Source organism: Schistocerca cancellata, chromosome 2, assembly GCF_023864275.1.
Source record: "Schistocerca cancellata isolate TAMUIC-IGC-003103 chromosome 2, iqSchCanc2.1, whole genome shotgun sequence".
Classification (NCBI taxonomy): Eukaryota; Metazoa; Arthropoda; class Insecta; order Orthoptera; family Acrididae; genus Schistocerca; species Schistocerca cancellata.
In genome coordinates, this window is record NC_064627.1 from 383,214,574 (window position 1) to 383,232,526 (window position 17,953).

Below are 17,953 nucleotides of genomic sequence, written 5' to 3' on the forward strand. Positions count from 1 at the left end.
CAACACAGATGTCTTGTATTATGAGGGCAACATCAACACAGTACTGTAACTCTTGGCATGCATACTCAAACATGTCATGGCCACTAACAATGACTCAAGTAATGCCCGTCCACCACCCATCCTAAATTACACAATCTTTGAGATAACGCAGAAGAGAAAAGGACAGAAGGGGGATAGAGCCTACAGTTAAGTAAAGTGACCACAGACAATATTAAAGAAGATAAACATCATGGTAAGAAGCACATACAATTTACTAATGCACTACTCCAACACTCAGACGATCACAGACATTTGAACAAAAATGATATGAAACATCTTAATGTTGAGTGATACCAATATGTAGTAGCATTCATGTTTTATTTTGTCTGTTGGTACTTTGGTGTGACGTGTTGAAGAGACCTGCAGTGACAGGCTATAATTGTCTCTTATTTAGTGAATTTAAGGACGCAAAGGTACACGTGGTTAACCTGTTACCACCTTTACACACTACTACTGCCTACAGATGAATCCAAGAGTGTTTCAAGAAAAATCTCTAAGCCTTCTGATAAACTGATGACTGTTCCTTTTGTTGGTTTGAAACAAGAACAATCATAGCCTTGAAACCACAATAAATTTCATTATTATATTGGAAGTAAAACACAGTTCTGGAAGTACCTTAAATAGCCACACCAAGCTATTCTGCAAGATTTCATCCTATTAACTGACAGAGGTGTGACTTACGTGCATATATCTGTCTCTACAGAATTCTGGGTTCTCTGCATATACCAATATAATAGTTCTCTTTATTGTGCTGCTTCTCATTACCAGATTTGACCAGTTTTTAGAAAAGACTGCTAACTCTTAAACCATATATATTATTGCTATCTCTTTTTATAATCATTATTACATAAAGAATACAATCCACATTTTAATTAACATATTCTCTTCATTCCAGTTGCAGAGTTCTCGGTGGATCTAATTACACTTTTTAACCAATGCCTCCCAAGAAAACCAACAACAATTAACATATAATTACTGTTAAAAAATTACTAAAACCTGCACAGCATCATGGACCTCATCCTTTCAACAGCTCTGGCCAGTACGGCTGACAATTGTGGCCAGTTTATGATAAACAGCAGACAAATCCAAGACATCCATGACACTTTCCAATGCTTTTAAAAGAGAACTAAAAGTATTATTTAATAATCCATTAAAGGCACAGTGAAATTAGACATTACCCGTGACTGCCTCAGAAACAGGAATATGAATGCTTGCATCAAGAAACTGTGGGACATTGCCCCATGCAAATAGTACACTTTAGAAAAATTCTGTCAATTAACTCAAACATTACATCAAGTTCACATATTAAGATGCCATCAAGGGAAAAAAATGAATCATTACTATATACCCACTCTAGGAAGAATGTGTGACCCAGCCAAGGGGATCTTGAGATGTATCAAATGTTTTTGGGATGCTGCCAAATTTAACAAGCCTGCAAGATTACGTTTACTGCTTCTATTTTCAACACACAAGACTAATTCAACTTTCCAATGATCATAAACTACATTTTATTTCTGCTACCTTATACAAAGACATATTAAACATAGTCTGCACTGTGAAAGTGGTGGAAATCACAAAACAGACACTATTGGCCGATGTCATTCAACTTCCATCAGCCACCCGTGGAACTAAACTAGGAAGCACATTTAATATTGCTTTGTAGTGTACTTTACAAGTCAAATAATTTCATAAAATTGCATCATGACAAATTGTTTCAGTAGTTCAGCCTAAAAATATTTTTTTTCCTGACAATAGTTCAGATCCGAGTTCAAGTTGACAACAGCATAACATATATCACGACTACCTAATAGGTCACTTGATTAAAAAAAGTATGTTTCTCACTGCTGCAAAATAAAACCAACAGTGCAAGTTTCTACATTAATAATTTTAGTATTTTATAACTTTTCATTACACCTGTAAATATCACTTTATATAGAGGGCATCAGACTTTTTTCCTAATAAGGACATTCAAATGTTTCATTCTATTTCAGCAGTTACTACCACTTAAACTTTCAAGAGTGTCTTACACGAGTGTGTAAAAATTTTAATTATACGATTAAGGGGGCAAAATTTTATCGAATAGAAATTTAAGAAACTTTTTATTTTATTTCAATCTAAAGTAATGAACATGCAGGGTGGCCACTCAAAACTGGGGGGGGCGGGGGAGGGGGGGGGGATGTCCCTGAGAATTCCAGGTATGGAGAGGAAGATGTCATAAGCAGCTCTTAAGAAAAATTAAGAGCGAGCAGGGGGGGAGGGTACCCCACAATCACTTTTCTTTCCTCTTGGTTGTAGTTTAACTGCAGTTTTTAAACAATGATGATTTATATGGAATAATTTTCAAGTCATGATGGATAGTGCCACAAATAAATCAATACATACTGGTTATAAACTTTCATCTTTATTAAATATAAACACTGAACAGTAAATAACAACTCATAATCCTGTAGGATTAAATATCTACTCACAATGTAAACAAAATTTGGCTTCACAGCTGGATCAGCAGAATCATCTGCAGAAGTCTTCGGCAGATCAGCTCTTGGAGCTGATGACTTTGGAGAGTCCTCATCCGATATACTAAGCATAATATCATCAACATACTTTTTCCTTTGAGTATTTCGAGCAGATCTGCGTTTCTATTAAACAAACAATTCAACACTGTAGAGTAAAACACACCACTCTTGTCATGAAGCAAAACAGATAATTCACCATGTATACTAAAGTGCACTACTTGCAACAAAAAACCATCTAAAATTCTTAAACAGAATGCAGGAAACATGTTGTACTAAGAATAATTTAAATCTAAATGCCATTCCGATACATCAGATAAGGTTCTATCTAGTACATATCAACGTAACAAGTACAGCCCATCCCAAGAGGATGGATCAGTTTTCATGGATACGACAGGAAAGATCATTTGAAGCAAAAATAGTCTAATAAACATGAGCTCTAAAATGCGCATGTTAAGAATTATGAGCATCTGTTCAGTAGAAGAGACGTGTTTCACATCAATGGTAGGCAATGAAAATCTTGTAACTCCATCTGTCTGTGAGAACTCTCAATTCCAGTACCAGTAACTCCATAACCAAAGATTACACAGACTTCTCCAATCTGTCAACAACTAGGCCTCTACAATACAGTTAAACATGTAACAACGTTCTATATCACTTTGTATTATTTTTTAAGAAAATTTTTGCTTCACCTGCAAAAACTTAATGAAACGTTGCTATGGCATTTTCCTCGCCTACTGTTTGTCCATACTACCATAACTCGAATCATACTACCATAACATCCAGAGCAAGGTAACTGCAGTAGAAGAGATTTGTATCACAGTATCAAAGATGAAGAAGTGCTTATAGCTCTTAAGGTATGGAGTTTAAAGCCCATACTTACTAGACTTTTTTTGTTTTAGATGGCTGTTCCTGTCATATCCCTGAATATTTACCATGACCATGACATCACTGTTAACTGTGAAAAATCTGTTTCCCAAGGTGAGTGAATATACACAGCTGGGCCTTAACAAGCAGCTCCAACTTCAAAATTTGGTCAATTTTTTAATATTTAACCATAAATATTCTGTTTTTATGTTCCTCCAAGCAGAAGGGGAAAGTGAACACTGTAACCATTATCAATTCCACAACGAACTACAAATACTACAACTCTAGAATTAATATAGAAATGGTGAGAAAGTAACAATGAGGGGACAGAAAAAACAGCTCAGAAGTTGCTGAATAAACTACACAACAATCCAGAATTGTTCAGAGAGGTTGTAATTAATTAGTGGTGACACGTGTATGTATCGATATGACATTTATATGCCAGTCATAACACCGATAGTTCCATAAAGAGCAGAGCCAAAATAAGATTGATAAGTTTGACAGAAATTTGCTCATTGCATCCATCACACAGTAAATGGATATTACCAACTAGTTGATGCCATTTACGTGAAGCAATTTTAGTAACATATTCAGATTTTATAGCCAAACTGTTCACAGCAATAGCACAACACTGCAACAGCTCACACTTCGCTCATTGTACGTGAATTTCTTCTTTAACAAAAATCAACGCCTTACCAAGCTTTAGCGTTTAAATTTGTCAAACATAGCTTAGGAAATAGGAAGAAATTGTAAGGAGCTGACAGCTGCATTTGGTTACACTGAATAGGTAAGGGCAGAATCACAGAAATAGTCAAAGGAGCTGACAGCTGCATTTGGTTACACTGAATAGGTAAGGGCAGAATCACAGAAATAGTCAATCACAGTATCTGCACACCCCTAAAAACATATGTTTTTCATATTAGATGCATTGCTGCCACCTACTGCCAGGTACTCCGTATCAGTGACCTCAGTAGCCATTAGACATTGTGAGAGAGCAGAATGGGACGGACTTCGAACATGGTCAGGTGATCAGGTGTCACATTTATTGTATATCTGTACACGAGATTTGCACACTCTTAAACATCCCTAGGTCCACTGTTGCCAATGTGATAGTGAAGTGGAAATGTGAAGGGACACGTAGCACAAAATCGTACAGGCCGACCTCTTCTGTTGGCTGACAGAGACCGCTGACAGTTTAAGAGGGTCATAATGTGTAATAGGGAGACATCTATCAAGACCATCGCACAGGAATTCCAAACTGCATCACAATCCACTGGAAGTACTCTGACAGTTAGGCGGGAGGTGAGAAAACTTTGATTTCATGGTCGAGCGGCTGCTCATAAGCCACATATCACACTGGTAAATGCCAAACGACATCTCGCGTGGTGTAAGGAGTGTAAAAATTGGATGACTGAACAATGGCAAAATGTTGTGTGGTTGACGAATCACAGTACACAATGTGGGGATCCATTGGCAGGGTGTGGGTATGGCGAACGCCCACAATTTGGGGATCCATTGGCAGGGTATGGGTATGGCGAATGCCCCGTGAACGTCATCTACCACCATGTGTAGCACCAACAGTAAAATTCAGAGGCAGTGGTGTTCTGGTGTGGTCTGTTTTGCATGGACGGGTCTTCCACACCTTGTTTTGCATGGCACTATCACAGCACAGGCCTACATTGATGTTTTAAGCATCTTCTTGCTTCCCACTGTTTAAGAGCAATTCGGGGATGGTAACTGCATAACCGATGATGGTCGAAGTAGAGAGGATATAAAATGTAGACTGGCAATGGCAAGGAAAGCGTTTCTCAAGAAGAGGAATTTGTTAACATCGAGTATTGATTTAAGTGTCAGGAAGTCGTTTCTGAAAGTATTTGTATGGAGTGTAGCCATGTATGGAAGTGAAACATGGACGATAACTAGTTTGGACAAGAAGAGAATAGAAGCTTTCGAAATGTGGTGCTACAGAAGAATGCTGAAGATAAGGTGGGTAGATCACATAACTAATGAGGAGGTATTGAATAGGATTGGGGAGAAGAGAAGTTTGTGGCACAACTTGACTAGAAGAAGGGATCGGTTGGTAGGACATGTTTTGAGGCATCAAGGGATCACAAATTTAGCATTGGAGGGCAGTACCTGTTCATAATGCATGGCCTTTCGTGCAGTGGTTACATGACAATAACATCCCTGTAATGGACTGGCCTGCACAGAGTCCTGGCCTGAATCCTATAGAACACCTGTGGGATGTTTTGGAATGCCGAATTTGTGCCAGGCCTCACTGACCGACATCGATACCTCTCCTCAGTGCAGCACTCAGTGAAGGATGGGCTGCTATTCCCCAAGAAACCTTCCAGCACATGACTGAACGTATGCCTGTGAAAGTGGAAGCTGTCATTGAGGCTAAGGGTGGGCCAACACCATACTGAATTCCAGCATTACCGATGGAGGGTGCCACGAACTTTCAGGTCATTTTCAACCAGGTGTTCAGATACTTTTGATCACATAGTGTATCATACTAATTATTGCATTCAAGAAGACAGGAACAAGCACTGGCCCACATTCTTGTGGAATCTTTTGAATGTAACAAAATTGATGAGTAACGAATTTTCCAAAATCAATAAAACTTTCAATTCTCGCAAAAAACTAACTTTCATTTATATCGTGTATAAAACATATGAAGCTTAATTAAAGAAACAACAATTCTGAAGGGAACACAACATTTCAAATTCTGTTAATCCAGTCGCAACAAATGATGAATTGTGGTTACATGAAGTTGCTGTGGAATTTCTATCACATCATGAACTCTGCTAGCAAATGCATGCCCCGTTGTATGAATGCTTGGAATTCACTTTCTAGCTAACAACTGGCTCTAAAATGTATTCTAAAACAAAGCACAAACTGTGTTTGTTAAGTTGCAGCTGAACTTAGGAAACAAAGTGAAAAGCAAACACATGCAACATCAACCTCAGAACTGACATCGCTCAGCAATTGCTAGAGAAGTTCTCTGTTTGCAAATGAGCATCAGCAGGGACCAACCCTATGAGGCTTCAAAGCAAAAACGTGAGCTTATTGACTAATGTACATGACCCAATTGGAAGGAGAGTCAAAAATGTTTGTTTTGTGCTACTCAAGAGGGGATAAATTGAAAAGGCAAGGCAGTCCACAAAGTGTGGTGGTACTCAGCAATTGAAAGACTGTTTCTAGGTGTACTACACAAAGGTGTCATACTAGCTGATATGCAAAAACAATCATACTACCTGGTATGTATTAAACAGCAACCAATACATTATCTAAATATGATCTCACTGTGTTAAGTTCAATGAAGAACAGAGTTCGTTTATTGTTTAGCATGTCTAACACGTTAGAGCGCCCGCTTCTGGAACACGGGGAGAGACAGTTCCCACACCAAAACCACCCAGTAAATTAATGACGAGGGCCATTGTGCCAGACTGCATGGATGTAGTTTTTAAGACGGTTTTCCACATTCACTTAGGTAAATATTGATATGGTTTCCACATGTCACCTCAGTCACACAATGCACAAACACTTTGAAGACTATATCACATCTGGCCAAGTAAAGTCAAGCAATGGAGAATCCAGTATGGAAAGTCTGGCTCCAGCTGCCGGAGACTGGTTATGTGTCTGAGAGTTGGGTTTGCACACGTGTGTGTGTGTGTGTGTGTGTGTGTGTGTGTGTGGGGGGGGGGGGGGGGGGGGGGGTGGTCTATTTTCGACAAAGCCTTGTTGGCCAAAAACTCCCTTTCCAACAGTCTTTTTGTTCCGCCTACCTGTGACTCAGCATCTCTGCTGTATGGTGAATAGCAACTATGTTTTTCAATGTTATTACATTTGAGCAAGTACAGAAGAGACAGACAAAAGAGTAGGGTCCGTTCTCTATGGAATTTAACATACCAGACCTGTCCCAACCCATCCCTGGCCGCATATAGAGTGGAAAGAATGAAGAAAGGAAGGAAATATGTTGATTAAAACTTCTGAAACTGTAAGATATTGCATGTAAGTTAAGGAATATAACTGGAAATTACGTGTCACTGACAAAGCTCACTAACTGAAGGAGCTACACAGGTGTACTGGAGGATGGAATGTTACTGTGAGGTTGGACTGGGAGCAGAAGAGGGAATAAAGGCAGATAGCAGACAGGGGATAGTAAAAACGGTGCCAATGTTTCAGGTAATAGTAGGGAGAAAACTTTAGTATCTGTCAAACAGGTAGGTTTCCCATGCACTTGGCAGTCAAGTGAGGCATCAAGTTTTCTATACATTTCCACACGAAGTAAGGGCAGCACACTTTTCTCAATTTCCACTGTGACTTGGGTATGGCATGCTGTTGACTGAGATGATGATGGAAGTTTAGCAGTTCCTACTCACCAAGTGGCCGGATAACAAAGGTGTTATGCATTCTGAAGTCAGCATTAAGCATGCACTGAAGATGACTTTAGCACTGGTTCTTCAAATGCCTACATAGATGTCTGCTGCATCTAGCAAGAGTGCACAAACCATAACTATCTGTTCATCACTGTGCAAGCAGTAAATGTATCACTCCGATGAAGGTCACTTGCAACAGTGACCACAACATTAATTTAAGAAGATGTTGACGTGGTCATATGCCCAGAAAGATTTGGTTGAAGGTGACGAGAACCATGGAAGCTTACACACACACACACACACACACACACACACACACACACACACACACACACACACACACACAACCCATAAAAGTTTTGTCTATGAACAAGACAACTGAATAATGATTAAAATTGGCAAAAATGGCCCACAACATAGTGCCTCTTCCAGAATATTTTATGGTGCCATGCATACCTACCAATCCCTACTAAAAACAGTACTACTTTTTATTCCACATTACGCTTTTCGAATGTTTCTGTCTCTTTCGCACGGTAAAATATAGTGACGATTTGCTATATGATACTTCATTTCTATAGTACGTAAAATGGACAGATTTTAAAAATCTACTCACCAAATGGCAGCAGAAAAACACACACACACACACACACACACACACACACACACACAAAACACACGGTTTTACTTAGGCAAGCTTTCGGAGCTAGTGGTTCTGTCTTCCTACAGAAGGGCTGAAGGGGAAGGAAGAGGGGTGAAAAAAAAGGACTGGAGAGGTTTAGAAAAAGGGGCAGAGTGTGGAAAAGTCACCCAGACCCATGTCAGGGAAGACTAACTGGAGAGGATGAAAAGGAAACACTGATTGCTGGGGACTACATTGGAAGAGATTTGAAAACCTGAGACTTTAAAGGTGAAACACAGGGAAATATGCAAGACAGAGATTACTGTTAAAGCATCATGCAACAATTAATTAGAATGAAAATCAAAGTGGACTGTATGGGACACAGAGGTGGGAGGGGGATGACTAAAAATAGGCAGGCCAGAAAATCAAATATGCAGAAACTAAAACGTAGTGAAGAAACAAGTAGTTATTGTGAAGAAATGCTGATACAGAAGAAATTAACATAAATAAAGGCCAGGAGGGTAGTGAGCATGAAAGACATGTTGTAGCACTAGTTCCCATCTGCAGAGTTCTGAGAAACTGGTGTTTGGGGAGGAAGAATCCAGGTGGCGCGCATGGTGAAACACGCAACAAGGTCACGATTGTCAGTTTGTAGAGCATGTTCTGCAACAGGACATCGTGTGTTGCTTGTATACATCCTCTGCCTATGCCCATTCATCCTAACTGATAACTTGGTGGTAGTCATGCCAATGAAAACGCTGAACAGTGTTTACATAACAGCTGGTATATGACGTGTCATTTCTCTTTGATAGTGTATGTTTTGTCAGTTACGGGGATTGTATAGGTGGTTGCAGAAGACTGCATAGGGCATCTTGCAACAGGGATAGTCACAGAGGTAGGAGCCAAAGGGTAAGGAGATGGGTGCAGGAGTAACACAGGATCTGACAAGGATATTGCAGAGATTGGGAGGGCAATTCCCCCATACAAAAAAGGAGCAAGCAGTAATATTAGTGTCAACATCACTTCCAAAATGTCAGTCACAATCACTTCCAAAATGTCAGTCACAATCACTTCCAAAATGTCAGTCACAATCACTTCCAAAATGTCAGTCACAATCACTTCCAAAATGTCAGTCACAATCACTTCCAAAATGTCAGTCACAATCACTTCCAAAATGTCAGTCACAATCACTTCCAAAATGTCAGTCACAATCACTTCCAAAATGACAGTCACAATCACTTCCAAAATGACAGTCACAATCACTTCCAAAATGACAGTCACAATCACTTCCAAAATGACAGTCACAATCACTTCCAAAATGACAGTCACAATCACTTCCAAAATGACAGTCACAATCACTTCCAAAATGACAGTCACAATCACTTCCAAAATGACAGTCACAATCACTTCCAAAATGACAGTCACAATCACTTCCAAAATGACAGTCACAATCACTTCCAAAATGACAGTCACAATCACTTCCAAAATGACAGTCACAATCACTTCCAAAATGACAGTCACAATCACTTCCAAAATGACAGTCACAATCACTTCCAAAATGACAGTCACAATCACTTCCAAAATGACAGTCACAATCACTTCCAAAATGACAGTCACAATCACTTCCAAAATGACAGTCACAATCACTTCCAAAATGACAGTCACAATCACTTCCAAAATGACAGTCACAATCACTTCCAAAATGACAGTCACAATCACTTCCAAAATGACAGTCACAATCACTTCCAAAATGACAGTCACAATCACTTCCAAAATGACAGTCACAATCACTTCCAAAATGACAGTCACAATCACTTCCAAAATGACAGTCACAATCACTTCCAAAATGACAGTCACAATCACTTCCAAAATGACAGTCACAATCACTTCCAAAATGACAGTCACAATCACTTCCAAAATGACAGTCACAATCACTTCCAAAATGACAGTCACAATCACTTCCAAAATGACAGTCACAATCACTTCCAAAATGACAGTCACAATCACTTCCAAAATGACAGTCACAATCACTTCCAAAATGACAGTCACAATCACTTCCAAAATGACAGTCTAAATTCTGCAGCCATTTTCACAACCAACTTTTGTTCTTTACAATGCTTCAAAAGTTACAGCCATTAGCAATCACTATTTATCAATGAATCACACTCCCCTACTGCAAATTAAGGAAGGTCAAACTAACATTCCCTCAGCATAAAAGTTGGCACACTCTATCAAATCTGACAAGTACAGAAAATGATATCTGCCATGGGCTTGTTTAAAGAATTATCCTAGCTTTTCTCTTCAGTGATTTCAGAAAATGACCTGAAATCTAAATGGGGCTGAGTTTGTAATGAGTTTCCTTTCAAATACGAGTCTTAATGGCTGTTTTCTTGGCATCCCAGTAGAGAATGTGCTTTATGGGACATTTATTGCCATTTGACTGCCACATACCAACAACACAAAATTGACATATTAAGTTAAAATACGCTCCACAGATGAGGTATCCAAATAGGCAAGTACTGATGATGTTATCCCCATGCATCTTTCAGTTACATAATACTTTAATAATATATACGGTTGAACTATCTTTCCAGGGGTACAATACAGGACAAAAAATTGAGAAATGTCTTCAGAAGTTAATGTCACTCTTTTGCATATCAAATGAAAGATGTTGGAAGTATGCCTCTACATTCATTTTCTTCAGTTATTTTAGGCAGCTGGAGTTGTCTCGCATATCAATGTGGTTAAAATATAACCAATTTTAGCCACTATGCTTTTCTATTCAGCACCAACTGAATAGTTTGTAAGGAAATATCTGAAAGCTATGGTTAAGACAACGAAACTTGTAGAGTTGGCAGCACAGATAATTAGACACTGATGTCAAATGACGATGGTAACATCTAGTACACCAAGTTTAATTTCAGGTGAAAACGATTAAGTTCTGACACAAAATTTCTCAAACGCCTTAAAAAAAAAAAATCTCCCCATGTCTGTTATTACAAATTCAACACTAAATAGGATATTTGAGAGTATAGTGAAATAATTAATAATTTGAAGATAGTAAAGTATTCTTGTAATCTCTTGTTTATTTTAATGTAATTTACTTCAGATTCCACAAAAGCTGATCTGAATAGGATGAATTCTCTCTAGAAACAGTTACTGCACTAATTTGATTAAACTACTTAGTGGCATAAGAAACATAACTCTATAAATTCCAAAATTTGTTCTGCCATTATCTATATTAGCACTTCTACATTGAAGAGCCAAAGAAACTGGTACACCTGCCTAATATCGCATAGGGTCCCCGCGAGCACTGCGAGCAAGCAGTAGTGCCGCAACACAATGTGGCATGGACTCAACTAATGTCTGAAGTAGTGCTGGAGGGAAATGACACCACGAATCCTGCAGGGCTGTCCATAAATCTGTTAAAGTGTGAGGGGGTGGAGATCTCTTCTTAACAGCATGTTGCAAGGCATCCCAGATACGCTCAATAATGTTCGTGTCTGGGGAGCCTGACGACCAGCAGAAGTGTTTAAGCTCAGAAGAGTGTTCCTGGAGCCACTCTGTAGCAATTCTGGATGTGTGGGGTGTTGCATTTTCCAGCTGCAATTGCCTAAGTCTGTCGGAATGCACAATGGATATGACTGGATGGATGCAGGTGATCAGACAGCATGCTTACATATGTGACACCTGTGATACTAGATGTATCAAGTGTCCCATATCACTCCAACTGCACATGCTCCACACCATTTCAGAGCTTCCACCAGCTTGAACAGTGCCCTATGACATGTAAGGTCCATGGATTCATGACATTGTTCCCATACACGTACACATCCATTCGCTCAATACAATTTGGAACAAGACTCACCTGACCAAGCAACATGTTTCCAGTCATCAACAGTCAATGTTGTGTTGATGAGCTAGGCAAGGCGTAGAGCTTTATGCCATGCAGTCATCAAGGGTACACGAGTGGGCCATCGGCTCTGAAAGCCCTTATCGATGATGTTTCATTTAATGGTTTACACAATGACACTTGTTGATGGCCCAGTACTGAAATTTTCTGCAATTTTCGGAAGCTTTGCACTTCTTGTCACGTTGACAGATTCTTTTCAGTTTTCGTTGGTCCCAGTCTTGCAGGATATTTTCCTGGCCACAGCGATGTTAGAGATTTGATGTTTTTCTGGATTCCTGATATTCACAGTACACTTGGGAAATGGTCATACAGGAAAATGCCCACTTCATTGCTACCTCAGAAATGGTGTGCACCATCATTCGTGTGCTGACTATACCACCACCTTCAAACTCACTTAAATCTTGATAACCTGCCACTGCAGCAGCAGTAACCAATCTACCAGACCAATCTGCCAGACACTTGTCTTATATAGGCATTACCAACTCCATATTCTGCCTGTTTACGTATCTCTGTATTTGAATACACATGTTTATACCAGTTTCTTTGGCATTTCAGTGTAGCCATCTGCGGAAAAATGTGTGGAAACAGCCCTTTAATATTCAAGAGTTCCCCTCTTTAAAAAAAAAAAAGTGGGCGGCAGTATAATTCTCTCTGTAATTATGTTATGGTTTTTATCTGTGCAGTACTGTTCATAAGAATAAGGTAATGAACACACACACACACACACACACACACACACACACACACACACACACACACACACACAAACCGTGCAATGGCACGGAAAGAAAGATGAAACATTGCTGAAAATCTTCCTACAAACTGTCAACAAAAATTAATCGTGACCCACACCAAATTGCAACAGCCAACAGCAACTAATCTGATTCAGATTATTAATACATACAAGTGAAGCACACAATATTCAAATCAACAAATCACCAAGATTGTTACCAGTGGACTATTTTTTTTTTTAATTATAACTTGTGTGTACAAATATGTATCTGGAATTTCAAAACTTTTTAGGTGTACTGGATTTTCTACTTTGAATATACACATCTTGGCATTGATAATGTTAAACCTGAATCTACACATGAAACTTCAGTTCAACAATAATATATAAAAAAACTGAAAAGGAGTTCTGGTATTCCAATACATATCCTAGTAACTAAACAAGTAATCCTTCTGTTTAAATTTCTTTTACACACCACATAAATCTAAAGATATACACAAAACAAGAATAAAGTAAAATATAGGGTTCACTGTGGAGTAAAGTGTGATACAAATTGAAACCTGGAGAAGTACGTAGTCCAACACTCACTCACTGCAATCATATGTTCAAGATTGATTTGCTGATTTATCTGTAGGAAAATCCTTCATAACACAATACGCAATGATAATACAATGAAGGTGTAATCTGAATCCTCATCAAATATTTTGTTCTTATTACTTGCAGACTCGTCAATGGCTTGGTAAATCATTTGCTCCAGATTTTTCTCTCTTCACTGCACATTTTGAACACAGAATCAACACAATTGCACACAAAAGGCACAAAACAGAATTTGAAAATCAGCTAATGCCTGTGAAACAACAGATGACGACAATGGTTTCAAAGACAATAAAATTATCTAGTGATACCACTACTACCGACTAGATAAAGCTACAAAGCCTACACACCTGACATATTTGGAGTAGCCATAAATATACGTTTGACACTGCAGAAAATCAGCGTAACTGGCATGACATAATATTATATTTGCTGCTCATTCTCATTTCCAACAAGCGGCATAGTATTACGACAGCTAGACACTAAATGTTAATACAATGGCCTCTCATTCAGGTGGAAAATTTACACATTCATTTTTGTTCATGCAGATTTAAGTTTTCCTGTGGCTGACCTACACTGATTAAATCATACCCTCATCAAAATTTGATCTTTGTGCTCCACTTCATACAACTTTCAGTCTACAGGGCATTAAACTAACTTACTTACTTCCTATATGTCTGTAGATACTGTCCAGATACTTTCAACAAACCCCCTTAACTGAGGAGTAATAACGTATTTGAACAGTGTTACTCACATTTTTTGAACTTTCTGAATCATCGTCAGGTGATGGCGGAGGAGTCGCCAACATGTCTTCTGCATCAGATTCATCACCACCAACTAATTTCTTTTTATTCTTCTTTGTGAACATCCCCCTGTTAAAAATGGAAAAGATTTACTTTCATAAACTTGCAACATTTTAAAGTTGACTCAAATTTCAAAATGGCTAATTACAGTGTAGATGCAAGTTTTGCCCATAAACTGTTCGGAGCACAAGTGATGTAATGCAGGTTTATGCAACTACCTACAAACCATATGCCACACTACAGAGTTTGTACACTGCACTGAAAGATATATGGAGGGAGACCATAGAATTATGCAACACTAAGATTGCATTTTTTGTATGCAAAGTGATGGGCCAATCAACATTATGAGTCTTGCAATTGCAAAATTATTAGTTCCATTTTTGGTGGTAGTAATTATTTTTTTACTTCTATTTTAATCTTATATTAAATATCAACACATACTGAATCAATTTTTAATAAAAATAATTTTTTTTATCTCTAAATGCTACTTGCAGAAAAAGTGGAGATTCACAGACGATACTTGTAAAGAACACCCATATCATAATTATCTATTAACGCATAATTAATGGTGATGTTATCGAATCAATTGTATCAGAAATCCTAATACTTCCTATTATTAGTTATACTTGCCAAATTATCAACACAGACATAATAGCTTCAGAGATGCTGAGTCACAGAATGGCACAGCGAAAAGACAGTTGGAAAGTTAGCTTCCAACCACCAAGGCCTTTGTCAAAAATAGTCTCCTTTCACATTAATACACTTTTCCCAGTGATGTTCAATAGCTTTGATACTCTGTTTATAGGGCAAAATAGCTTTCAAAATCTGTGAATAAATAGCCAGACTGTTACATTCAATCCTGGATTTTCTGTTGCTTAAATATGAAATGAATTACTTTTAGTCAAGTTATAGAAGCTAGTACCTCAAACTACAGGACTGTCAAGACAACAATCAGCAGCACTGTCATTGTTGGCTTCTCCAACAATTATGTTTTCGAAACTATGCTCACGTTCTCAATGTTAAAAATTTCCTGTCACATTACAAATCTCTCGCAAATAAAACTTCAATTATGATAACTTTAATAATAATTTGGGTTTATTTCTCTAATGAATATGAGTGCTATCTGAGAAGTATCAAAAACTAACAAAGAATACAAATATTTTGGGAAAGTTTTATTTCTCTACATAGTCTCCTTTCACATTGATACACTCTTTTTTGTTGTGCCTTTCTGGGACTCAGCATCTATTTATGGGGCAAAATGGCTCCATTACAGACTCCACCTCTTCATTTGTGGCAAATCTTTGGAAACAAAAAATAATCAGAGTGAGCTACATCTGGCAAATAAGATGCGTAATGAAGTGATAGAGGAGTGAAATGGTGCACGTTGTGATGAAAGTAACCCCCCCCCCCCCCCCCCCTCTCTCTCTCTCTCTCTCTCTCTCTCTCTCTCTCTCTCTCTCTCTCTCTCTGGCACGACATATTTTGCTCAATTTCATCACCTAAACACTGCAATAAGTAAACATAATACATCCATTGATTGCTTTTCCTTTTAGAAGATAATTAATGAAAATTGTCCCACATGCATCTAAAAACACTGATACTATGACCTTGCAATGCAGGCAGAACTGTCTGTGCCTTCTTTGCAGCCAATTCTCTCCTTTCAACCTACTATTTCGACTGTTCCTTCCTCTCAAGGTCGAGTGATGGATCCACATTTCATCCGTGGTTATGAATTGTCGCAATAACTCAATTTTATTGAAACATCCGCATAAAGCTTTTTTGCTCCATTGTGAGTGAACGCAGCACCAGTCTTGTGCACATCTTTCTCATGTCCAAATTTTCATTCCATATTCAACGTACAGCACTTTTGAAATGCCTACAATGTTCGCTAACTTGTACGCTTTCAGTCAACAGCCATCCAATATCACTTTGTGGATTTTCTTCAGAATTCCTGGGGAGATGACCTCACTGAGTCAACCACTGTAATGTTCATCTTGGCAGCTTCTATGGCCTCACTTTAACTGCACCGCCCCATGCTTCTCCCAGAGTAGAACTTAGTTCAGATTTATTATTAGTTGGACTAAGATTTTTCTAATGAAAGTATTGTATTAGATAATGGTCAGTTTTATCCACATTTAGAAATTCACTGAGCATTCAATATTTACGGATGCCAAAAAATGTAACATCGCCAAACTTTAAACAAACTTTATAAGGTTGGTACTTTCTACCACAGACATTTGTATGAAACCTGAAACCCTATCTATACGCCACAAAGCTACAGACATCACAACATAATACATCACTCTGTGGGTCTAGATGCATTTTTGCTGCTCATATGAAAATTTTAACCCATCTGAGAATATACAACAGTACTAAATAAGCTGTGTTTAATGAGACAAAGAAAACCACACATTTTTCCCCTGCGTACACATTTTCGAATTCTCTGCCACCTGGAAGTCCATTAACCTGAGCTATCAGACGTACTGTGATATCGGTCAGCAACAAAATCATAACCATTATAGTTCTAAAAGTATGACACATGTTTGTCGCAAATAATTTCAAAATTTATTTTATATACTAACTTTGCATTCCGTTTTGCAGGAAAAACTGGTTTCACTTTCGCCTTTCTATCCCTTTTAGGCTTTCTAGTCGTTGGCGTTGTCTTCGTTGATGATTCTGACAAACTTTTCGAAGGGCTTGCAGGATCATCTGGGGTCAGCATTTCACTTTCACTGTCTTGTCTTTCCACTGAAGCAATTTCAGATTCTACTGCTGCAAGAAGATCTGACAAGACTTCTTCAACACCACTCTCGATTGAACTAGATGGTGTTTCTTCCACTATTCCATCCTTCTTCTTGGCTACTTTCCTGGAACCAAAAATCAACATTAAATAAACTTGATAGGCTAACTTATTTTGCAGCAGTACTTATTTACCACATCTCTCTCTCTCTCTCTCTCTCTCTCTCTCTCTCTCTCTCTCTCTCTCTCTCTCAAGTTGTTGTAGGAGCTGCACAGCAAGAAATAAGCACATACTTTCTTGGTTTTGGAGACTTGGTTTCCCCAGGTGCTTTAGGTTCCTTCTTTTTCTTCGGTTCCTTGGGAGTTTTTGGAGGTTTCGGCTCTTTGGCAGCTTTAGGTTCTTTGGGTGGTTTTGGTTCCTTTGGAGTCTTTGGTTCTTTTGGTTTTTTTGGTTCTCTTGGTTTCCTGAAAGAGAAAAATATGTAATTCCTGGTCACAACTAACAAAATTATATTATTTCAGCTCACACTGAAGTAGCTAACTGTTTAACTTGTGAAAAGGGAAACACACACACACACACACACACACACACACACACACACACACACAGAAAAGAGTACACACTGTTTTACCCTGAAGTCCATAGAAATACTTTCATAGTAAAAATAACAACACTAACACAGCAAATACAAATAACAAAAGTTGTTGCATAGTCTTTCAATATACAATAAATAGATTCCTAAATTATGGTTAAAAA

The 17,953-nt window shown here is 38.3% G+C and overlaps 1 protein-coding gene across 1 annotated transcript in view; it reads right to left on the reverse strand.

Moving 5' to 3' along the window:
- LOC126161789 (chromodomain-helicase-DNA-binding protein 7) overlaps positions 1 to 17,953 on the reverse strand; it is a 315,231-nt gene that overhangs the window by 230,932 nt on the left and 66,346 nt on the right. The window contains exons 6-9 of the mRNA XM_049917862.1: positions 17,491 to 17,661; positions 17,040 to 17,324; positions 14,409 to 14,526; positions 2,508 to 2,675 (exon numbers count right to left, since the gene is read on the reverse strand). Coding sequence (XP_049773819.1) covers positions 2,508 to 2,675; positions 14,409 to 14,526; positions 17,040 to 17,324; positions 17,491 to 17,661 — 742 coding nt within the window. The remainder of the gene's footprint in view (positions 1 to 2,507; positions 2,676 to 14,408; positions 14,527 to 17,039; positions 17,325 to 17,490; positions 17,662 to 17,953) is intronic.